The sequence below is a fragment of the Bombina bombina genome, chromosome 4 (assembly GCF_027579735.1).
Source record: "Bombina bombina isolate aBomBom1 chromosome 4, aBomBom1.pri, whole genome shotgun sequence".
Classification (NCBI taxonomy): domain Eukaryota; kingdom Metazoa; phylum Chordata; class Amphibia; order Anura; family Bombinatoridae; genus Bombina; species Bombina bombina.
The window spans coordinates 942,197,680-942,223,187 of record NC_069502.1 but is presented as its reverse complement, the minus strand read 5'-3'; the positions used below and the strand labels follow the sequence as shown (position 1 = coordinate 942,223,187).

Sequence of the window (25,508 nt, the reverse complement as noted above, 5' to 3'; positions counted from 1 at the left end):
AGAGAGTATCACATCTACTTTAAGGGGGTAGGACATCAAAAGTACTTAGTTTATTCTTTCCAGAATTCTTTCATAGTTATAGGGCACTGTAGAAAGGCAGAAGAGCCATATGGATAGAACAATTGAGCCATTAGTAGAAACAAGGAGAACTCGGCAATAATCAGCAGCTGTTCTAAAAAAAGGCCAAAAATGTAAATGGAAAAAAATATTTGTTTGCAGGTTCTGTGGTGACATTCCTAATAAAATGTATAACAAATAATAAAGATGATGGAGTCGCCTAGAAGAAGACCTTCTCCGCGGGACTTCAGAGACGGTGAGTACCTATTTGGGGCTTAGTGTTAGGATTTTTTTTATATTTGGGGGGGGGGGGGGGGGTTATTTTAGAGAGATTTAATGGGCTGTAAAAAAGAGCTGAATGCCCTTTTAAGGGCAATGCCCATACAAATGCCCCTTTAGGGACAATGGGTAGTTTTTTTTTAGTGTTATTTTTTTTTTTGGGGGGGGGGATCTGGTGGGTGGGGGGTATTACTGCTAGGGGGATTTAGTCATTTTTAGTAGTATTTTTATAGGGTTATTAGTTTAGGTTTAAATTTTTTATTTTGTTTAATATTTTTCTGTAATTTTACATTTTTATATTTTTGTAATTTTAGCTTTGGGGGTTGTATTTTTTATTTTATTTATTTACTTTTAGACTGCCCTCTGGGCAGGCTTATTTCCTAGTAATTTTTAAAACAATTTTACAGTATACTTCCATTATCATAATGTGCACAGTCTTCTCATATGTACAGTTGGCTCCAGCTACTAATAAGCGTGTGCAGAAGTGCACAGTTTATACGACTGTTCATTTTGTGATTGGTTGATGGCTGTTACATGATACAGGGGGAGGGAAAAACAGATTAACTTTAAAAATTGTCAGCAAATATTCTACTCCTCATTTCAAATTCAAAGTAAGTGCTTGTAAATTGCATTTTTACCTCTGTAATTGCTTTGAGTCTAAGCTTCTGCTGACTGTCTCCTTATCTCAGATCTTTTGACAGACTTGCATTTCAGGCAATTAGTGCTGACTCTTAAATAACTTCACGTGCGGGAGCACGTTATTTATATGAAACACATGAGCTAACGCCCACTAGCTGTGGAAAACTGTCAAATGCATTCTGATAAGAGGCGGCCTTCAGGGGCTTAGAAATTAGCATATGCGCCTAGCTAGGTTTAGCCTCTTAGCTAAGAATAACAAGAGAACAAAGCAAATTTGATGATAAAAGTAAATTAGAAAGTTTTTTAAAATGATGTGCCCTACCCGAATCATGAAAGATTAATTTGGACTTTATTATCTCTTTAAGTATTTACCCAACCAGAGAAGATTATGGTCGGATTACGGTTCAATTAAGCCGAAGCACATTAACCAGGGTTAAGCTTTTTTTAAGATAACCCTGTGTTTCTAGTTCTAAGAATCAGAATTGCACACTGCAGCTTTTACAGGCCTAACCCTGCCACATATCTAGCCCTAGTTGGCCTCAACAAAAGTGATAAAAACAGTACAAGTTTTGCTTGCTTGATTGTGTAAAGCCTTGTATACTCCAATAGGAAGATTGGATTCTATAATCAAGGCAAATGGTGTGTGTGTTTGGAGGTGAATTGGTCATTGAAAAACATTTGCACAGAAAAAAAGTGTTAATGCGTTCAGAAAGTTTTCCTACTTTGCCAGTATGTAGATTTATTGCTAGACTACAAAACAGTCTTGTAATCACAAGGCGGTACACAAACCACGTGAGAAGAAACTATAGCTTGAGAGTAGAGTACAACATATGCAGATACCTTGAGAGCAGATAAAATAGTGACGGCACTAAGACTTGTGGTTCTTTCAGCTTCTTCTTGTGTTGTAAAAGTTCTAAAATCAGGGTTGTCCTTGGCCAGTTAACACTTCCTTCTTCTGTAGTGCTTTCGGGATCTTGAGTTTTCCTTGGGGACAAAGAGTTAAAAAATAAAATAAAAAACACAGGACAAAGAAATGTTATAAAAGGGCCATTTGAGGAAACGCCTACAATGCAGAGCATAAAAAACAATCATGTGTGTCCAAAACTGGTGCAGCAAAAATGATGAAGATAGCTAAAGAAATAAGTTTATTTACAGAATACAGGAGTTGTGTTCAGTGACAACCAGATTTTAAATTACAAATGGATAGTTCTTAACAGTAAGGTAATTAACCCTTTGAAGTTTATTGGTTTCCACTGTGAAGAAATATTGTGAACATTTATAGGTCCACTCTTTGCGAGTACTCAATCAGTGTTAATCACTGACCTTAGTTAAGTACCTTCAGCATAATTTGTAATACAGAATCCCATACTGAGCCCAGATAAGAAACGTACAACAGAAATAGCACAATTACTCCCAATTCATTTAATCTTAATAACCCTGAACTTTTAATTGAATAGCAATTAAAGGAATAAGCATCAGATGAAAAAAATAGATGGAACGCCGCCATGAATATAATTATAAACCCTACACTATGTTTCTCTAGTAATTATACAAAAGAAACTACAACTATTTTCGGCCTGGATAGATTAGTGTTATATTAGGGTATTTGAACAGATCTTTGTATGTTGCACTTTAACACAGAATATATCTGGCACTGAAAATAGACAAATGCCGCTACCCGCAGCCATATGTCAAATTAGTTTGACAAAGTAATTGATATAATTTACTGTGAAAAGGCGACTCTAGTAATCCAAATAAATATTCCTAATCCATTAGCAGTTGTAAAAAAAACATTTGTTTATTTTTAAGTTATATCTTGGGGGAACTATATAATTTCCACACAATTATGCCACGCCTATATTTTTATTTATTAAGCTGTAACACAATTCCCCCCCCCCCCCCCCCATAATTTTTTAGCATTTTATCCCATTTACAGTTCCATGTTTCTCAAGCACTGGGCAGAACCTGTCACTCATGTAGGGATACAACTAAAGATACTGTGGATAAGCTTTGGCAATTGTGCGTGTTTGGCAAGTACTGGTTAAGTCGCAAATGACAGGATGGGCAGTCACCATTGAGACACAAAATTGGAAGGCCCAACACTTAACCCTTTGAGTGCTAAGCACTTTCCCACCTGAGTGCTAAGGTTTTTTAAAAGGTTTTTTTAAAGGTTTTTTTATTTTATATTTTTACAAATATATATTTTTGTACTTATTTCAGATCCCCAAGACTTACACTGTTGGAAAGGTTAGGTGATTACCTTTCCAACGGTGGGTCTTAGGGGTCTGTAGCTGCTTAGATGCCTGAGATACAGGCTTCTAAGCAGCATGCCCCCTGCTACTATATTTAACATTGTTAATGTTAAATAAAGTTGCGCGGTGACGTCATCACGTTATTGCGCGTGACGTCACCACGCAAAACGGGAAGCCCCGGCGATGCCTGGCATTATGCAGCACCGATCGCCGGGAGCGGGTGGGAGCCCCCAGATCTCCCTCAAGTTGGGAGAGTGCTAGTGACGGCTCTGAGCCGTCATTAGCACCAGAGTGGGAAACTCTGTGACGGCTCAGAGCCGTCATTAGCACTCAAGGGGTTAAAGGGACATTATGCACTTGTTTTTTCTTTGCATAAATGTTTTGTAGATTATCTATTTATATAGCCCATAAAGGTTTGTTTGTTTTAAAAAATGGATAGTTTTGCTTATTTTTAACCTTTTAATGCCGTTATGCCATTCTATTCCATCATAATTACACTGGGCTTTAGAGCCGTTATGACGGAATAGAACGTCATAGCCAACGGCTGTCCTGATGCTTTCTGTGCTTCCTGGATTTGATCGCGGTCTGGAGGGCGTTCCTAGGGTTGTAGGGATGCCCCCCAGACACGATCCAATAATTGAAATCTTGCGATCGTGTGCAGGAAAGGGTTAAATAACATTGCTCTGATTTTCAGACTCCTAACCAAGACCTAAAGTTTTAGGAGAATACCGACAGAAACCTACTCCAGCTTGCTTCTGTTTGTGTAAAGGGTCTTTTCATATGCAAAAGAAGGGGCAGGGGGGAGTGTCTGATATTTCCCACTTGCAGTGGGTGTTCCAGTAACCTTATAAACAGAGCTAAACTTGAAGCTTCTAAGTAAGTTTTTAAACGGTTTTATACTGGATTTTTATATCAGTATCTGTACATATTATCCTTTGTAGTAGTGTCTATTACATGCAGTTATATGAAAATTAGTGTATACTATCCCTTTAAGGAAAATTAAAACAAGAGGTATTTTCTCTAAAGCTAAAGTTAAAATATATTAATGGAAGGAGAGAAAAAAAAAGGCAATGAAAGATTTATTTATTCATTTTAAACAAGAAAGTAAAACATTTAAAATTTTAAAAGATATTATTTAGTTAAAGTGAATGTAAATTTTGATGAATCAGTGCCTGGTTTTTAATGATACTATTAAAAACATGGGCACTTTCATTCATCAAAATTAAAATTTCACTGCTTTTTTAAAATACTTAACTTTTCTTTCTGCAAGCCACTCCAGCGCTTCCTCCGCCCCAATCACGACGTCAGAAATGACGATTCCAGCCTTCCCCCAATCACGGCGTTGCTTTAGGCAATGATTCCCCCGGGGGGAAGCCGTTATTGGAGGATGCCGGAATCGTCATTCCTGGCATACGAAGAGGCTTGCGACGGGCTGGAGAAGCGCTGGAGCGGCTTGCAGAAAGAAAAGGTAAGTATTTTAACAAAAGCAGTGTAATTTAAAGTTTGATGAATGAAAGTGCCCCTGTTTTTAATAGGATTATTAAAAACCGGGCACTCATTCCTCAAACTTTACATTCACTTTAAATACATTTTTTTTTTTTTTTAAAGGACGGTTTGTACTACCTTTGTTGTTTCATCATCTTCTGTCTCCTTGTTTGTCGAACAGTTGAAACACTTTTCTCTCTTCCTGGGGGCTCGAGTTCAGCACTAATATGTTCAGAGCTGATGGATATCTGCACACATAAAAAAATTGATCAAATAAATGTCAGCTGCTGATATTAGTACATGAATTCTGGCACATATGTCAGTCCTTTTTGTGAAAGGATTTGTATGTAACTAACCAACTTAAAACCTAGATAATACTGTGATAGATGATAGATAGATATCTCCAACTCAATTGATGCCTTAACTGGAACTTTTAAAATACATTCAAGCTCAGTCTCTCTGTTGCACTGAAACCCGAAATGGCTTTTGCTATAATGGGATTTCAGATGTAGACCACAGTAAGACGTATTTAAAAATCTGCTACAGGTAATTGAATCATTGCTATCTGTTTAGCGCTATAATATTTTGCATTATTATGCTGAAATATCTATGAAAGCATCTGTTATGTGCAAGAAATCAAAATATAAATGCTCAGTCATGAAATTCATTGGTAGCTTAGCTAATTGGCCAGTAATCTGAATACTCCCCAAGTACATACAACAATGTATACTATTTTGTGAAAGTTGTATATGTTATATTTGTGTGCGAGACAGGATTGTCACTTGTGTACTACCACTATACTGTAAGTTAATACGGCAGTAGTGGACTGTCACCTTTTCTCTCCTAGGTCATGCATGGGAATCTACAATTCCCAGCATGCTGTTGCATAGAAAGAATAACTGTGTATACACATGGTACTCTTCTAAAAAGGTACAATGCAACAAGAATGCAGCAGTGAGATTGGAACCAGGACATGGAAAGTATTGACCAAGATACCCAACCTACTGGCACAAAAAAAAAAAAAAAAAAAGAGACACGGAATTTGGGGCACCCAGACCCAAAACATTTGCCATCACTGTATTTAACAAATTTAAATCATTTAAGTTGTACATTCTCCTAGAGCAAAACCTTGAAACACAATAATGTCAAGTGTATTTAAAGACCTGGTTGACTTACCGACTTAAAAGCGCTGCTGACTGCTTGTGCACATACAGGATTTTTGCAATTTAAAAGCAAGTCAAAAAGTACGCCCAGAACTTTCTGCTTAACATTCCCATCATCCAGTGCGGTGTAGAATGCCTTAGTTATCTAAGTTGGAAGCAAATAAAACAGAACAAGGTAAAAGGCATGACTGGACCAACCCTTCTTATTAATTGAAAATTATCAAGGGATTCACTTATAAAGTTAAAAACAACTTTCTAATTTACTTCTATTATCAATTAACTGTATTCCTGATAAAGAGAACATGTCACGTGTCTGGAGCACTATATAGCAGCAGGTTTTTTTAAGAACGCTTTTAACAATGTTATACACTAGATGGCAGCAATGCATAGCCTTTTTAAAAGCATTCTTGCAAAACTGCTGCCATGTCCTTTTAAAATAATTGTATATACTATCTCCAATTATACAAATTTAGTACAAATATGCACATGCTTAATTATTTAAAGGGGCATGAAATCCAAAACTTTTCTTTGATGATTTAGAAAGAACATACTATTTTAAATAACTTTCCAGTTTACTTTTATTATCAAATGTGTTTAATTCTTGGTATCATTTGTTGAAAGAGCAGCAATGCACTACTGGTTTCTAACTGAACACATGGGTGAGCCAATAAAAATCGGTATATATATATGCAGCCTCCAATCAGCAGATAGAACCTAGGTTCTTTGCTGCTCTTGAGCTTTCCTAGATAAACCTTTCAGCAAATGATAATAAGAGAAGGAAGCAAATTAAATAAGAGGTAAATTGAAAATTTGTTTAAAATTGTATGTTTTGTCTAAATCATGAATGTCTAATTATGAATTTAATGTCCCTTTAAATGAGAGTTGTGGAACGGTTTCTTTCTGCATTACTTTAGTCTGTTAGTGTTTCCGAGTGCCACATTAAAAGCCTCTGAGGGCTGAATGTGGCCTGCAAGACATAGTTTGACCAGCTCTGCTTTAAAAGGAACCCACGTTAAACCGCTTTCTAATTTACTTCTATTCTCAAATTTACATCTTTCTCTTGGTATCCTTTGTTAAAGGAGCAGCAGTGCACTACTGGGAATTAGATGAACACATCTGGTAGGTGAATAACAAGAGGCATATACAGGTAGGAAACCCTTTATCCAAACTGCTTGGGCCCGGAAAAGGTTTGGATTTCAAAATAGTTTGGATTTTGGAATATTTGTATATTTGTATCTGTAAAATGGGACCAAGTGTAAACAAGAATATCTTAAGTCGTTTAAGCAATATTTACATATAATACAGCTTATACGTATAACCTAAAAGTTAGTTTTATATCATTTTTATTACTTTTGTATACACTGTATCATCATAAAGATAGTACTGTACTGTAAAGGTGACAGTTATTTTGAATAAATAGACAAGCATTAGCATTTTAGAAACCAAAAATAAACCCCAAATATTCATGCATATTCATGAGAAGTTTGTGACTAAATTGTGGGGGGAAAATTATAGCTTTTTAATAATGTTATTTGTTTAAAAATATGAATTAAAAAAATTGATTTTGTAATAATTCTAGGATTTTGCACTTGTATGTGCAAAGGGGCATTTTTGTTATCTAGATAAACAAGAAGAAATTATATTTTATATATATATATATTTTTAACATAATTTATCTAAGAACTTACCTGATAAATTCATTTCTTTCATAGTGGCAAGAGTCCATGAGCTAGTGACGTATGGGATAGACATTCCTACCAAGAGGGGGCAAAGTTTCCCAAACCTCAAAATGCCTATAAATACTCCTACTACCTCACTCATACCTTAGTTTAATGTATAGCAAAGTAGTGAGGTGTAAAAAGAATTAAAAATGCATACAAAAAGAGGAACTGGAAAAAATAATGTGCTTTTACAAAAAAAAAAAATCATAAACATCCAAAAAATAGGGTGGGTCTCATGGACTCTTGCCAGTATGCAAGAAATTAATTTATCAGGTAAGTTCTTACATAAATTATGTTTTCTTTCATGTAAGTGGCAAGAGTCCATGAGCTAGTGATGTATGGGATATAATACCCAAGATGTGGAAGTCCACAGAGTCACTAGAGAGGGAGGGATAAAATAAAAACAGCTATTTCTGCTGAGAAATTAAATCCAAATATTAATTAAGTTTTTCATAAAAACTATAAAAAACTCAAATCATAGGCACTAGAATCAAACCGAGACAGCTGCCTGAAGAACCTTTCTACCAAAGACTGCTTCAGAAGAAGCAAACACATCAAAAAGGTAAAACCTTTGTAAAAATATACGAAGAAGATCAAGCTGCTGCTATGCAAATTTGATCAACTGAAGCTTCATTCTTGAAAACCCAAGATATAGCGACTGATATAGTAAAATGAGCTGTAATACGCTGAGGCGAATACTGCTCCTCCTCTAAATAAGCTTTCAAAATCAAAAGCTCTGACCAAGGACATTCGGACAAAGTCTGCATACCAAAACCAGAAAGGCCATGCTTGTGCTATCAGAAACACATAAGATTGTTCCATTATGATCTTGGAGATCACCCTTTGGAAGAAGAACCAGAGACAGAAAAAAAGAAAGAAGGAAAGAAAAAAAATGTACTTAAATAATCTCCCTAAAACATAAATTCCATACTGAAACTGTTAAGACTGCAAAAACATAATTTATGTAAGAACTTACCTGATAAATTCATTTCTTTCATATTAACAAGAGTCCATGAGCTAGTGACGTATGGGATATACATTCCTACCAGGAGGGGCAAAGTTTCCCAAACCTTAAAATGCCTATAAATACACCCCTCACCACACCCACAAATCAGTTTAACGAATAGCCAAGAAGTGGGGTGATAAGAAAAAAAGTGCGAAGCATATAAAATAAGGAATTGGAATAATTGTGCTTTATACAAAAAAATCATAACCACCACAAAAAAGGGTGGGCCTCATGGACTCTTGTTAATATGAAAGAAATGAATTTATCAGGTAAGTTCTTACATAAATTATGTTTTCTTTCATGTAATTAACAAGAGTCCATGAGCTAGTGACGTATGGGATAATGACTACCCAAGATGTGGATCTTTCCACACAAGAGTCACTAGAGAGGGAGGGATAAAATAAAGACAGCCAATTCCTGCTGAAAATAATCCACACCCAAAATAAAGTTTAACAAAAAACATAAGCAGAAGATTCAAACTGAAACCGCTGCCTGAAGAACTTTTCTACCAAAAACTGCTTCAGAAGAAGAAAATACATCAAAATGGTAGAATTTAGTAAAAGTATGCAAAGAGGACCAAGTTGCTGCTTTGCAGATCTGGTCAACCGAAGCTTCATTCCTAAACGCCCAGGAAGTAGATACTGACCTAGTAGAATGAGCTGTAATTCTCTGAGGCGGAATTTTACCCGACTCAACATAGGCAAGATGAATTAAAGATTTCAACCAAGATGCCAAAGAAATGGCAGAAGCTTTCTGGCCTTTCCTAGAACCGGAAAAGATAACAAATAGACTAGAAGTCTTACGGAAAGATTTCGTAGCTTCAACATAATATTTCAAAGCTCTAACAACATCCAAAGAATGCAACGATTTCTCCTTAGAATTCTTAGGATTAGGACATAATGAAGGAACCACAATTTCTCTACTAATGTTGTTGGAATTCACAACTTTAGGTAAAAATTCAAAAGAAGTTCGCAACACCGCCTTATCCTGATGAAAAATCAGAAAAGGAGACTCACAAGAAAGAGCAGATAATTCAGAAACTCTTCTAGCAGAAGAGATGGCCAAAAGGAACAAAACTTTCCAAGAAAGTAATTTAATGTCCAATGAATGCATAGGTTCAAACGGAGGAGCTTGAAGAGCTCCCAGAACCAAATTCAAACTCCAAGGAGGAGAAATTGACTTAATGACAGGTTTTATACGAACCAAAGCTTGTACAAAACAATGAATATCAGGAAGAATAGCAATCTTTCTGTGAAAAAGAACAGAAAGAGCGGAGATTTGTCCTTTCAAAGAACTTGCGGACAAACCCTTATCTAAACCATCCTGAAGAAACTGTAAAATTCTCGGTATTCTAAAAGAATGCCAAGAAAAATGATGAGAAAGACACCAAGAAATATAAGTCTTCCAGACTCTATAATATATCTCTCGAGATACAGATTTACGAGCCTGTAACATAGTATTAATCACGGAGTCAGAGAAACCTCTATGACCAAGAATCAAGCGTTCAATCTCCATACCTTTAAATTTAAGGATTTCAGATCCGGATGGAAAAAAGGACCTTGTGACAGAAGGTCTGGTCTTAACGGAAGAGTCCATGGTTGGCAAGATGCCATCCGGACAAGATCCGCATACCAAAACCTGTGAGGCCATGCTGGAGCTATTAGCAGAACAAACGAGCATTCCCTCAGAATCTTGGAGATTACTCTTGGAAGAAGAACTAGAGGCGGAAAGATATAGGCAGGATGATACTTCCAAGGAAGTGATAATGCATCCACTGCCTCCGCCTGAGGATCCCGGGATCTGGACAGATACCTGGGAAGTTTCTTGTTTAGATGAGAGGCCATCAGATCTATCTCTGGGAGCCCCCACATTTGAACAATCTGAAGAAATACCTCTGGGTGAAGAGACCATTCGCCCGGATGCAACGTTTGGCGACTGAGATAATCCGCTTCCCAATTGTCTACACCTGGGATATGAACCGCAGAGATTAGACAGGAGCTGGATTCCGCCCAAACCAAAATTCGAGATACTTCTTTCATAGCCAGAGGACTGTGAGTCCCTCCTTGATGATTGATGTATGCCACAGTTGTGACATTGTCTGTCTGAAAACAAATGAACGATTCTCTCTTCAGAAGAGGCCAAAACTGAAGAGCTCTGAAAACTGCACGGAGTTCCAAGATATTGATCGGTAATCTCACCTCCTGAGATTCCCAAACTCCCTGTGCCGTCAGAGATCCCCACACAGCTCCCCAACCTGTGAGACTTGCATCTGTTGAAATTACAGTCCAGGTTGGAAGAACAAAAGAAGCCCCCTGAATTAAACGAAGGTGATCTGTCCACCACGTTAGAGAGTGCCGAACAATCGGTTTTAAAGATATTAATTGATATATCTTCGTGTAATCCCTGCACCATTGGTTCAGCATACAGAGCTGAAGAGGTCGCATGTGAAAACGAGCAAAGGGGATCGCGTCCGATGCAGCAGTCATAAGACCTAGAATTTCCATGCATAAGGCTACCGAAGGGAATGATTGAGACTGAAGGTTTCGACAGGCTGTAATCAATTTTAGACGTCTCTTGTCTGTTAAAGACAAAGTCATGGACACTGAATCTATCTGGAAACCCAGAAAGGTTACCCTTGTTTGAGGAATCAAAGAACTTTTTGGTAAATTGATCCTCCAACCATGATCTTGAAGAAACAACACAAGTCGAATCGTATGAGACTCTGCTAAATGTAAAGACTGAGCAAGTACCAAGATATCGTCCAAATAAGGAAATACCACAATACCCTGTTCTCTGATTACAGACAGAAGGGCACCGAGAATCTTTGTGAAAATTCTTGGAGCTGTAGCAAGGCCAAACGGTAGAGCCACAAATTGGTAATGCTTGTCTAGAAAAGAGAATCTCAGGAACTGATAATGATCTGGATGAATCGGAATATGCAGATATGCATCCTGTAAATCTATTGTGGACATATAATTCCCTTGCTGAACAAAAGGCAATATAGTCCTTACAGTTACCATCTTGAATGTTGGTATCCTTACATAACGATTCAATAATTTTAGATCCAGAACTGGTCTGAAGGAATTCTCCTTCTTTGGTACAATGAAGAGATTTGAATAAAACCCCATCCCCGTTTCCGGAACTGGAACTGGCATAATTACTCCAGCCAACTCTAGATCTGAAACACAATTCAGAAATGCTTGAGCTTTCACTGGATTTACTGGGACATGGGAAAGAAAAAATCTCTTTGCAGGAGGTCTCATCTTGAAACCAATTCTGTACCCTTCTGAAACAATGTTCTGAATCCAAAGATTGTGAACAGAATTGATCCAAATTTCTTTGAAAAAACGTAACCTGCCCCCTACCAGCTGAACTGGAATGAGGGCCGTACCTTCATGTGAATTTAGAAGCAGGCTTTGCCTTTCTAGCAGGCTTGGATTTATTCCAGACTGGAGATGGTTTCCAAACTGAAACTGCTCCTGAGGACGAAGGATCAGGCTTTTGTTCTTTGTTGAAACGAAAGGAACGAAAACGATTGTTAGCCCTGTTTTTACCTTTAGACTTTTTATCCTGTGGTAAAAAAGTTCCTTTCCCACCAGTAACAGTTGAAATAATAGAATCCAACTGAGAACCAAATAATTTGTTTCCCTGGAAAGAAATGGAAAGTAGAGTTGATTTAGAAGCCATATCAGCATTCCAGGTCTTAAGCCATAAAGCTCTTCTGGCTAAGATAGCCAGAGACATAAACCTAACATCAACTCTAATAATATCAAAAATGGCATCACAGATGAAATTATTAGCATGCTGGAGAAGAATAATAATATCATGAGAATCACGATTTGATACTTGTTGCGCTAGAGTTTCCAACCAAAAAGTTGAAGCTGCAGCAACATCAGCCAATGATATAGCAGGTCTAAGAAGATTACCTGAACATAGATAAGCTTTTCTTAGAAAAGATTCAATTTTTCTATCTAAAGGATCCTTAAACGAGGTACCATCTGACGTAGGAATGGTAGTACGTTTAGCAAGGGTAGAAATAGCCCCATCAACTTTAGGGATTTTGTCCCAAAATTCTAACCTGTCAGGCGGAACAGGATATAATTGCTTAAAACGTTTAGAAGGAGTAAATGAATTACCCAATTTATCCCATTCCTTGGAAATTACTGCAGAAATAGCATTAGGAACAGGAAAGACTTCTGGAATAACCGCAGGAGCTTTAAAAACCTTATCCAAACGTATAGAATTAGTATCAAGAGGACTAGAATCCTCTATTTCTAAAGCAATTAGTACTTCTTTAAGTAAAGAGCGAATAAATTCCATCTTAAATAAATATGAAGATTTATCAGCATCAATCTCTGAGATAGAATCCTCTGAACCAGAAGAGTCCAAAGAATCAGAATGATGGTGTTCATTTAAAAATTCATCTGTAGAGAGAGAAGATTTAAAAGACTTTTTACGTTTACTAGAAGGAGAAATAACAGACAAAGCCTTCTTTATGGATTCAGAAACAAAATCTCTTATGTTATCAGGAACATTCTGCACCTTAGATGTTGAGGGAACTGCAACAGGCAATGGTACATCACTAAAGGAAATATTATCTGCTTTAACAAGTTTGTCATGACAATTATTACAAACAACAGCTGGAGGAATAGCTACCAAAAGTTTACAGCAGATACACTTAGCTTTGGTAGATCCAGCAGGCAGTGGTTTTCCTGTAGTATCTTCTGGCTCAGATGCAACGTGAGACATCTTGCAATATGTAAGAGAAAAAACAACATATAAAGCAAAATAGATCAAATTCCTTATAAGACAGTTTCAGGAATGGGAAAAAATGCCAAACATCAAGCTTCTAGCAACCAGAAGCAAATGAAAAATGAGACTGAAATAATGTGGAGACAAAAGCGACGCCCATATTTTTTAGCGCCAAATAAGACGCCCACATTATTTGGCGCCTAAATGCTTTTGGCGCCAAAAATGACGCCACATCCGGAACGCCGACATTTTTGGCGCAAAATAACGTCAAAAAATGACGCAACTTCCGGCGACACGTATGACGCCGGAAACGGAAAAGAATTTTTGCGCCAAAAAAGTCCGCGCCAAGAATGACGCAATAAAATGAAGCATTTTCAGCCCCCGCGAGCCTAACAGCCCACAGGGAAAAAAGTCAAATTTTTGAGGTAAGAAAAAATATGATAATTCAATGCATAATCCCAAATATGAAACTGACTGTCTGGAAATAAGGAAAGTTGAACATTCTGAGTCAAGGCAAATAAATGTTTGAATACATATATTTAGAACTTTATAAATAAAGTGCCCAACCATAGCTTAGAGTGTCACAGAAAATAAGACTTACTTACCCCAGGACACTCATCTACATGTTTGTAGAAAGCCAAACCAGTACTGAAACGAGAATCAGTAGAGGAAATGGTAAATATAAGAGTATATCGTCGATCTGAAAAGGGAGGTAAGAGATGAATCTCTACGACCGATAACAGAGAACCTTATGAAATAGACCCCGTAGAAGGAGATCACTGCATTCAATAGGCAATACTCTCTTCACATCCCTCTGACATTCACTGCACGCTGAGAGGAAAACCGGGCTCCAACTTGCTGCGGAGCGCATATCAACGTAGAATCTAGCACAAACTTACTTCACCACCTCCCTTGGAGGCAAAGTTTGTAAAACTGATTTGTGGGTGTGGTGAGGGGTGTATTTATAGGCATTTTAAGGTTTGGGAAACTTTGCCCCTCCTGGTAGGAATGTATATCCCATACGTCACTAGCTCATGGACTCTTGTTAATTACATGAAAGAAAGGGAAATAAACATAGACCTGACTCATGGCAAATATAAGCAAATACATATATTTAAAACTTTATAACATAAAGCGCCAAACATAGCTGAGAGTGTCTTAAAAAATTATACATACTTACCGGAAGACACGCATCCACATATAGCAGACAGCCAAACCAAAAAGGGAGACAGGGGATGAATCCCTGTGACCGATTACAGAGAGCCGGTGAAACCACTAAATCAACAGGCAATACTCCCTTCACATTCCTCTGACAAACACTGTACTCTGAGAGGAATTGGGCTTCCGAATGCATAGAAGCGCCCATCACAGAAGAAATCAAGCACAACTAAATTCACCATCTCCATAGGAGGCAACGTTTGTAAAACTAAGGTATAAGTGAGGTGGGAGGTGTATTTATAGGCATTTTGAGGTTTGGGAAACTTTGCCCCCTCCTGGAAGGAATGTATATCCCATACGTCACTAGCTCATGGACTCTTGCCACTTACATGAAAGAAATATATATTATAGATTTTTTTACTTCATGCAACCTTCACGCACTTTGAACAACCGAGTGGTGTCTTAAAATATACAAGAAATTTTATTTATGTTAAAGTCTATACGTTTTGTGAGTCTTTAATATTTAAGGGGACATGATTAAAATTAAACTTTCAGGATTCACGCAGTGCATGCAATTTTAAAATAAAATTCCAATTCCATTCCATGAAGAAATTCTGCAGACTTTAAAATTTGTCAGAAAAAAAAAATATCCTGCTCATTTGAAATTCAAAGCAAGTGTTATTGTGTTGTCTATTTATTATGCATTTGTTGATTACTCAATTCTACTGTTGTTTAATGTCAGTGTACCTCCCTTTAATGTGTCCCTAATAATCAATTTTACCTGCTGGTACCGTTTACAGATCACTCCTTCACCTCTATTTTGTAATTTGAAATAGCTGCTTTTCACATAGAAAAATTTCACATATGCTATCAATTCTACTTCCTACTTGGCGAGGTAGAGAAAGCAAAGAGCTCCTTGTAAATGGTATTTCTGCAGCAAATATTAATACAAAGAACTTTTATGTGCTTCTTGCCTGATGATACTTTCCCTTCTAAATTCATCTATCATCCCCATAGAGTCATGGTGATGGTCTACTCTATTCCACTAGGATTAATTTTGCAGGGTTATTTATTTTAAAAGGGACAGTCTACTCCATCATTTTTATTGTTTAAAAAGATAGATAATCCCTTTATAACCGATTCCCCAGTTTTGCATATCTAACACTGTTATATTAATATACTTTTTACATCTGTAATTACCTTGTATCTAAACCTCTGTAGACTGTCTCCTTATTTCAGTTCTTTTGACAGACTTGCATAGTAGCCAATCAGTGCTGACTCATAAATAACTCAAGCACAATGTTATCTATATGGAACAAATAAAATAGCACTGTCTAGCTGTGGAAAACTGTCAAAATGCAGACGGCCTTCAAGAATATGAGCCAACCTAGGTTTAGCTTTCAACAAAGAATACCAAGAGAACAAAGGCAAATTTGAAGATAAAAGTAAATTAGAAAGTTTTTTTAAATTGCATGCCCTATCTGAATCATCGCTTTAAATGGTGGATTGAATTTAAAAAGTTTCCATTTCTTTCCAGATATGCAATGGACAATGTGGTAGAACTTACTTGTCCGAGGGCAGTTATCTGGATGGTGGGCATACCCGGATGAGTGATTTGAGTGGTGTTCAAAGCTCGTATGAAGATATCCAGGCTTTCAGAGTTCTTTACTAAGAGGCCAGCCGAATATTCATTGTATTTTCTTAGTAGATGATGAAGCAGAAAAGCCTCGTCTTTCAGCATGTGGTCAGCTGCAGATGTAACCTTCTCCAGCAATCCATCCAAAACTGGTAACAGCTGTGAAAGAACAGTCTGAAAGAGAGGACAACCAATTAAGAGGTCAGAGAAAAGACCAGGAAGCTGGAAGGACAAGATCACAAAAGCTAGGAAGGTTGGGTCTTCATGTTCTCTCATTTAAAGTAAAGAAAGGTATTTAGCGGAAGAACAAATAATCATGATTTTTGCTCAGGTTCACCATGCTACACAATAAGGAGATTTTTCTAGACAATTGGTTCTGTACCAAACTGTGACTGATCTAACAGCTAATGTTGCAATTATAATAGATAAAAGTTCCCATAAAAACCTTAGATGATTATCTGGACCAACAAAACAAAAAATAAATAAAAGGAGCTGCCCATCATATTAGCCTTTATACCCCTCTCCCCCACAGCCTTAATTGATTTCCCCTCTCTCTGCAATTTGCTGTAAAGACAAAATGGAAAATTTAGGCCGTCTAACATTTCCTTATCAACTTCCATACATTTAAAAACTTTTCTCCATACATTTATACATCTAAAGGTTTTCTCACAATGTTCACTGTATTTGGCTTCTTCTCTTTGCATAAGCCTTAGCATTTATAACAACTTTGTCTTTGTTTTTTAATTAATTGGATATTCTAAACGTCACAGCATTTTTTTTCCACTTTACAACATGTGCTGCTTCTTCTGGAGAACAAGATAAGGGTAGGAAATAGCACCAAACTTCCAGCACGGGGAACGCTTACCAAGCCTGTTACAACAAAAATTGTCCAAACCGCCAGCAGATAAAATTAAAAGGACCTTTATTTCATTTGCATATACAGGGTCTAACAAATCTATAAGCAACGTTTTGGGCTTAGTACAATCCCTTATTCATTCTCTGGAGAACAAGACTGGTTTGGCTTTTGGACTTCATGAATAATTTAATGTTCAGAAGGCTCTAAAATGCCATTCTGTAAACATTCCCACTGTTTATGTGCTCCCTTAAAGGGACATTAAAACACATCAAGATATTAAATGTAAATGTTTTAATTGCATGTAGTAAAACAACTTTGCAATATACTTTCATTACTTATTTTGTTCTCCTTTCCTGTAATTTAATTCATGTTAAAACATGGAAGTTCAGACACAGCTATATTCCAAACAGTTATTGGTTGCACAGTCTAGTAAGTTATTTATAACCATTCCTAATTGGCCTCAGCAGAAAAGGTAACCTAAGTTACAATATGGCAGCGCTCACCTCTTTATGGACATTAGAAATGTTACCCCTTATTTTTTTAATATTTAAAAAATACATGTACACATTATTCTCAGGCTAATCTTTGCTCGGCATACAACATTCAATCAATGATTTATTTACTGTTTAATGTCCCTTTAAGGAAGATATAATATCTAAGATCTTTTAGTTGAGTTGCACGACGGAAGATGTTGTTTCCGCTTATTTTTCATGTTTAACCAAAGGCCTTTCAGCTTTCACAAATCCTCTAACCTGTAGAATTTTCTAAACTATAAGGGTAATTTGCATTCATTTGCTGACAATGTGCGATTATATAAAAGGATCGTTTAACATACCTCTCCGTTTACTTCTTGAAGTGTTTTCATCAAGACTTTGCCAATGTAAGATGGGCAGCTTGGTTCCTGTAAGAGTGTAAGCAGATGACCCAAAGCAGACAATGACTTTGGTAAAGACTTGTATGGTCCTGGTGTTTTCAACTCTTCAAATATGTTCCCCAATGCCTAAAGAGAACAATATACAACAATGAATTTCTATTCACAAAGTAAAAGATAAAAAAATAAAACCTAACGTTTACAAGCCACCCCACTAAGTAAATTTACAATCAATAGAACTATAAAAAAAAATTCTTTGCTGCATTTTAAAGACATAAAACCCATTTTTTTTTTATTTCTCGATTTAGAAAGAGCATGCAATTTTAAACAAATTTCTAATTTACTTCTATTATCCAATTTGCTTTATTCTCTTGATATCCTTCACTGAAAAGCATATCTAGATAGGCTCAGGAGCTGCTGATTGGTGGCTGTACATGGATGCCTCGTGTGATTGGCTCACCAATGTGCATTGCTATTTCTTCAACAAAGGATATCTAAAAATTAGAAGTAAATTGGAATGTTGTTTAAAATTATATTCTCTGAATATTTAATTGAATCATGAAAGAAAAATTTTTGGGTTTAAAGTCCCTTTAAAATTGTAAAACATTACACAGTGGGATTTTTTTGTTTTTTTTAAAAGAGTTTTATCAAGCATTGCAGATACTGCCTTTAAATTCACTTCTTAATCCTTCCCAATACGTACTGTTTATCTGTACCCTGCCAACACCCAGTTTACAAAATACTGGCCATCAAGGCACCAAAGCATTTTCTTTACTGCGTTGGGTGGTACAGCCAATCAGAATCTGGACTGCCTGCTCTTTTGACAAAAAATAGAATGTTCTGATATGCTGGAAGCATGGCCCACAAGTAGAGGTGCAGGACGGTGCCTTACTTTTATTCAGGGCGGTGGGAAGTCACAGCTTCTGAATGGATGCATGGCTCAATGACCAAACAATGGGGGGGGGGGGGGAGTGTAAACTGAGTAATGCCGGGGTATGAATAACCACACAACCCCCAAAAAAAAATTGGAATGCTCAGGATCGTCTAACCCTTCACTACTAAACCTTTTTAACACCCCTGGGGCTAGGTCAATTTTGAGATTTTCATATTTCAGTGAGTGAACCACACACTATTAGACTTTTTAATAATTTAAAAAGTTGTTGTATTTCGCCCAGAAATCAACTTCACACAGCAGTGATTCACTTACTCCCAGCTGATAAATGGCAAAAAGCACTAAGCAGCTGTCCTGGAATGGTCTGAATCACTGAACTAACCATAGCTAAGCTTAAAAGCTGTGCATACAGCAATGCTATGTTGTAAAGGGAGTCTGCGTAAAAGCAGACTGAAGTATAAAAGTGATTCATTGTGAACCTCATTTGCATATCTTACCCAGAATCCTTTACTGCATTGGAAACAGTGTATCCAGAGGTTTTCAGGGAAAAGCAAGCCTCCTGACTTGTTTAGATTTGTTAAATGAACTACACAATGAGTTATTTTCTTTATATTTTGTGCTTAGTGGAGGATTTTAAACTCACTTTTCACCTCCCCATAAGTTAAAAAAGTTTTTACAGACACAAAAAACAGAATTTATGCTTACCTGATAAATTACTTTCTCCAACGGTGTGTCCGGTCCACGGCGTCATCCTTACTTGTGGGATATTCTCTTCCCCAACAGGAAATGGCAAAGAGTCCCAGCAAAGCTGGTCACATGATCCCTCCTAGGCTCCGCCCACCCCAGTCATTCGACCGACGGACAGGAGGAAATATATATAGGAGAAACCATATGATACCGTGGTGACTGTAGTTAGAGAAAATAATTCATCAGACCTGATTAAAAAACCAGGGCGGGCCGTGGACCGGACACACCGTTGGAGAAAGTAATTTATCAGGTAAGCATAAATTCTGTTTTCTCCAACATTGGTGTGTCCGGTCCACGGCGTCATCCTTACTTGTGGGAACCAATACCAAAGCTTTAGGACACGGATGAAGGGAGGGAGCAAATCAGGTCACCTAAATGGAAGGCACCACGGCTTGCAAAACCTTTCTCCCCAAAATAGCCTCCGAAGAAGCAAAAGTATCAAATTTGTAAAATTTGGCAAAAGTGTGCAGTGAAGACCAAGTCGCTGCCTTACATATCTGGTCAACAGAAGCCTCGTTCTTGAAGGCCCATGTGGAAGCCACAGCCCTAGTGGAGTGAGCTGTGATTCTTTCAGGAGGCTGCCGTCCGGCAGTCTCATAAGCCAATCGGATAATGCTTTTAAGCCAAAAGGAAAGAGGTAGAAGTCGCTTTTTGACCTCTCCTTTTACCAGAATAAACAACAAACAAGGAAGATGTTTGTCTGATATCTTTAGTAGCCTTTAAATAGAATTTTAGAGCACGGACTACGTCCAAATTGTGTAACAAACGTTCCTTCTTTGAAACTGGATTCGGACACAAAGAAGGTACAACTATCTCCTGGTTAATATTTTTGTTGGAAACAACTTTCGGAAGAAAACCAGGCTTAGTACGCAAAACCACCTTATCTGCATGGAACACCAGATAGGGCGGAGAACACTGCAGAGCAGATAACTCTGAAACTCTTCTAGCAGAAGAAATTGCAACCAAAAACAAAACTTTCCAAGATAATAACTTAATATCTACGGAATGTAAGGGTTCAAACGGAACCCCTTGAAGAACTGAAAGAACTAGATTTAGACTCCAGGGAGGAGTCAAAGGTCTGTAAACAGACTTGATCCTAACCAGAGCCTGAACAAATGCTTGAACATCTGGCACAGCTGCCAGTCTTTTGTGAAGTAAAACAGATAAAGCAGAGATCTGTCCCTTCAGAGAACTTGCAGATAATCCTTTCTCCAAACCTTCTTGTAGAAAGGATAGAATCTTAGGAATTTTTATCTTGTTCCATGGGAATCCTTTAGATTCACACCAACAGATATATTTTTTCCATATTTTATGGTAAATTTTTCTAGTTACAGGCTTTCTAGCCTGAATCAGAGTATCTATTACAGAATCTGAAAACCCACGCTTTGATAAAATCAAGCGTTCAATCTCCAAGCCGTCAGTTGGAGGGAAACCAGATTCGGATGTTCGAATGGACCCTGAACAAGAAGGTCCTGTCTCAAAGGTAGCTTCCATGGTGGAGCCGATTACATATTCACCAGGTCTGCATACCAAGTCCTGCGTGGCCACGCAGGAGCTATCAAGATCACCGAGGCCCTCTCCTGATTGATCCTGGCTACCAGCCTGGGGATGAGAGGAAACGGTGGGAATACATAAGCTAGGTTGAAGGTCCAAGGTGCTACTAGTGCATCTACTAGGGTCGCCTTGGGATCCCTGGATCTGGACCCGTAGCAAGGAACCTTGAAGTTCTGACGAGACGCCATCAGATCGATGTCTGGAATGCCCCATAATTGAGTTATTTGGGCAAAGATTTCCGGATGGAGTTCCCACTCCCCCGGATGGAATGTCTGACGACTCAGAAAATCCGCTTCCCAATTTTCTACTCCTGGGATGTGGATCGCAGACAAGTGGCAGGAGTGATCCTCCGCCCATTGAATTATCTTGGTCACTTCTTTCATCGCCAGGGAAGTCCTTGTTCCCCCCTGATGATTGATATATGCAACGGTCGTCATGTTGTCTGACTGAAACCTTATGAATTTGACCTTTGCTAGTTGAGGCCAAGCTCTGAGAGCATTGAATATCGCTCTCAGTTCCAGAATGTTTATCAGGAGAAGAGACTCTTCCCGAGACCATAGACCCTGAGCTTTCAGGGATTCCCAGACCGCGCCCCAGCCCACTAGGCTGGCGTCGGTCGTGACAATGACCCACTGTGGTCTGCGGAAGCTCATTCCCTGTGACAGATTGTCCAGGGTCAGCCACCAACGGAGTGAATCTCTGGTCTTTTGATCTACTTGAATCGTCGGAGACAAGTCTGTATAATCCCCATTCGACTGTCTGAGCATGCACAGTTGTAATGGTCTTAGATGAATTCGTGCAAAAGGAACTATGTCCATTGTTGCAACCATCAATCCTATTACTTCCATGCACTGCGCTATGGAAGGACGAGGAACAGAATGAAGTACTTGACAAGAGCTTAGAAGTTTTGATTTTCTGACCTCTGTCAGAAAAATCCTCATTTCTAAGGAATCTATTATTGTTCCCAATTGTTGACGGGGACAGAGAACTTTTTTCTTTGTTCACCTTCCATCCGTGAGATCTGAGAAAGGCTAGGACGATGTCCGTATGAGCCTTTGCTTTTGACAGGGACGACGCTTGAATCAGGATGTCGTCCAAGTAAGGTACTACTGCAATGCCCCTTGGTCTTAGAACCGCTAGAAGGGACCCTAGTACCTTTGTGAAAATCCTTGGAGCAGTGGCTAATCCAAATGGAAGTGCCACAAACTGGTAATGCTTGTCCAGAAAAGGAATATGTAGGTACGCATCCTTTAAATCCACGGTAGTCATAAATTGATTTTCCTGGATAGTAGGTAGGATCGTTCGAATAGTTTCCATTTTGAACGATGGTACCCTGAGAAATTTGTTTAGGATCTTTAGATCCAAAATTGGTCTGAATGTTCCCTCTTTTTTGGGAACTATGAACAGATTGGAATAAAATCCCATTCCTTGTTCTCTTATTGGAACTGGATGTATCACTCCCATCTTTAACAGGTCTTCTACACAATGTAAGAATGCCTGTCTCTTTATTTGGTTTGAAGATAATTGAGACCTGTGGAACCTTCCCCTTGGGGGTAGTTCCTTGAATTCCAGGAGATAACCTTGAGAAACTATTTCTAGCGCCCAAGGATCCTGAACATCTCTTGCCCAAGCCTGAGCAAAGAGAGAAAGTCTGCCCCCCACTAGATCCGGTCCCAGATCGGGGGCTATCCCTTCATGCTGTTTTGGTAGCAGTGGTAGGCTTCTTGGCCTGCTTACCCTTGTTCCAGCCTTGCATTGGTTTCCAGGCTGGTTTGGGTTGTGAAGTATTACCCTCTTGCTTAGAGGATACAGAATTAGAGACTGGTCCGTTTCTGCGAAAGGGACGAAAATTAGGCTTATTATTAGCCTTAAAAGACCTATCCTGTGGGAGGGCGTGGCCCTTTCCCCCAGTGATGTCTGAAATAATCTCTTTCAAATCAGGTCCAAATAATGTTTTACCTTTGAAAGGAATGTTAAGCAATTTTGTCTTGGAAGACACATCCGCTGACCAAGACTTTAGCCAAAGCACTCTGCGCGCCACGACAGCAAACCCTGAATTTTTCCCCGCTAATCTAGCTAATTGCAAAGCGGCATCTAAAACAAAAGAGTTAGCCAATTTAAGTGCTTGAACTCTGTCCATAACCTCCTCATACGAAGATTCTTTACTGAGCGATTTTTCTAGTTCCTCGAACCAGAAACACGCTGCCGTAGTGACAGGAACAATGCATGAAATTGGTTGTAGAAGGTAACCTTGCTGTACAAAAATCTTTTTAAGCAAACCCTCTAATTTCTTATCCATAGGATCTTTGAAAGCACAACTATCTTCGATAGGAATAGTAGTGCGTTTGTTTAGAGTAGAAACCGCCCCCTCGACCTTGGGGACTGTCTGCCATAAGTCCTTTCTGGGGTCGACTATAGGAAATAATTTCTTAAATATATGGGGGGGAACAAAAGGTATGCCGGGCCTTTCCCACTCTTTATTTACTATGTCCGCCACCCGCTTGGGTATAGGAAAAGCGTCGGGGGGCACCGGAACCTCTAGGAACTTGTCCATCTTACATAATTTCTCTGGAATGACCAAATTGTCACAATCATCCAGAGTAGATAACACCTCCTTAAGCAGTGCGCGGAGATGTTCTAATTTAAATTTAAATGTCACAACATCAGGTTCAGCTTGATGAGAAATTTTTCCTGAATCTGTAATTTCTCCATCAGACAAAACCTCCCTCATGGCCCCTTGAGATTGGTGTGAGGGTATGTCAGAACAGTTATCATCAGCGTCCTCTTGCTCTTCAGTGTTTAAAACAGAGCAATCGCGCTTTCTCTGATAAGTAGGCATTTTGGATAAAAGATTTGCTATGGAGTTATCCATTACAGCCGTTAATTGTTGCATGGTAATAAGTATTGGCGCACTAGATGTACTAGGGGCCTCCTGTGTGGGCATAACTGGTGTAGACACAGTAGGGGATGATGTAGTATCATGTTTACTCCCCTCATTTGAGGAATCATCTTGGGCAATATCATTATCTGTTGCATTACTGTCCTTACTTTGTTTGGACACTATGGCACAATTATCACATAAATTTAAATGGGGAGACACATTGGCTTTCATACATATAGAACATAGCTTATCTGATGGTACAGACATGTTAAACAGGCTTAAACTTGTCAACAAAGCACAAAAAACGTTTTAAAATAAAACCGTTACTGTCACTTTAAATTTCAAACTGAAAACACTTTATTACTGAATATGTGAAAAAGTATGAAGGAATTGTTCAAAATTCACCAAAATTTCACCACAGTGTCTTAAAGCATTAAAAGTATTGCAAATTTCAGAGCTTTAACCCTTAAATTAACGGAACCGGAGCCGTTTTTACATTTAACCCCTATACAGTCCCAGAATGAGGCTCTGTCTATAACTAGAAAGGCCCCCATCTGAAAAAGGTGTCCAACACAGTGCCTGCCGTTTTTTTAAACGTTCCCCAAGATTATAATACCAATAATTAGTTAGAATCTGCATAATATGCCTAGTAAAGCAATTGTTTTAGCCCAGAAAAATGTCTACCAGTTTTTAAGCCCTTTTTGAAGCCCTTTATTCTTTTATGTTTAACTAAGAAAATGGCTTACTGGTCCCCATGAGGGGAAATGACAGCCTTCCAGCATTACATGGTCTTGTTAGAAATATGGCTAGTCATACCTTAAGCAGAAAAGACTGCTAACTGTTTCCCCCAACTGAAGTTACTTCATCTCAACAGTCCTGTGTGGAAACAGCAATTGATTTCAGTTACTGTCTGCTAAAATCATCTTCCTCTTACAAACAGAAATCTTCATCCTTTTCTGTTTCAGAGTAAATAGTACATACCAGCACTATTTTAAAATAACAAACACTTGATAGAAGAATAAAACTACATTTAAACACCAAAAAACTCTTAACCATCTCCGTGGAGATGTTGCCTGTGCAACGGCAAAGAGAATGACTGGGGTGGGCGGAGCCTAGGAGGGATCATGTGACCAGCTTTGCTGGGACTCTTTGCCATTTCCTGTTGGGGAAGAGAATATCCCACAAGTAAGGATGACGCCGTGGACCGGACACACCAATGTTGGAGAAATAAGTTAATAGTGATGTATTAACTGGGTAGGAAGACATTTGCCCTTAAGTTCCATTGTATATGTAATGCTTTGTTATCCGTGTTTCCTTCTAAACTACTAACAGTAATGAGAAACCAAGGACTGAAACAGGACTCATGTAAGCTGCATGCAAGATTACCTGGACCACAAAAGTAGCGTCTGCTACTATCTCTTCCATTCTGAGCACCAGATTCTGTATGAGCAAGAAGTATGGGGAATCCTTCACTATGCTGAGGGCTTGTAAGCAGGAAATTGCTGCCCTGCGCACTTCTCTAACTGGACTTGTCAAGTTTATCAGCAAGCATACTACCA

The 25,508-nt window shown here is 38.3% G+C and overlaps 1 protein-coding gene and 1 long non-coding RNA gene across 2 annotated transcripts in view; one reads left to right on the top strand and one right to left on the bottom strand.

The window, feature by feature from the left end:
• HEATR1 (HEAT repeat containing 1) overlaps positions 1-25,508 on the bottom strand; it is a 184,475-nt gene that overhangs the window by 58,778 nt on the left and 100,189 nt on the right. The window contains exons 21-26 of the mRNA XM_053711938.1: positions 25,336-25,508; positions 17,840-18,004; positions 16,080-16,322; positions 5,889-6,020; positions 4,851-4,960; positions 1,816-1,959 (exon numbers count right to left, since the gene is read on the bottom strand). Coding sequence (XP_053567913.1) covers positions 1,816-1,959; positions 4,851-4,960; positions 5,889-6,020; positions 16,080-16,322; positions 17,840-18,004; positions 25,336-25,508 — 967 coding nt within the window. The remainder of the gene's footprint in view (positions 1-1,815; positions 1,960-4,850; positions 4,961-5,888; positions 6,021-16,079; positions 16,323-17,839; positions 18,005-25,335) is intronic.
• Positions 223-25,411, top strand: LOC128657562 (uncharacterized). Its single transcript, XR_008402113.1, has 3 exons — positions 223-313; positions 16,050-16,401; positions 25,282-25,411. It is a non-coding gene; the product is annotated as an uncharacterized LOC128657562 (long non-coding RNA).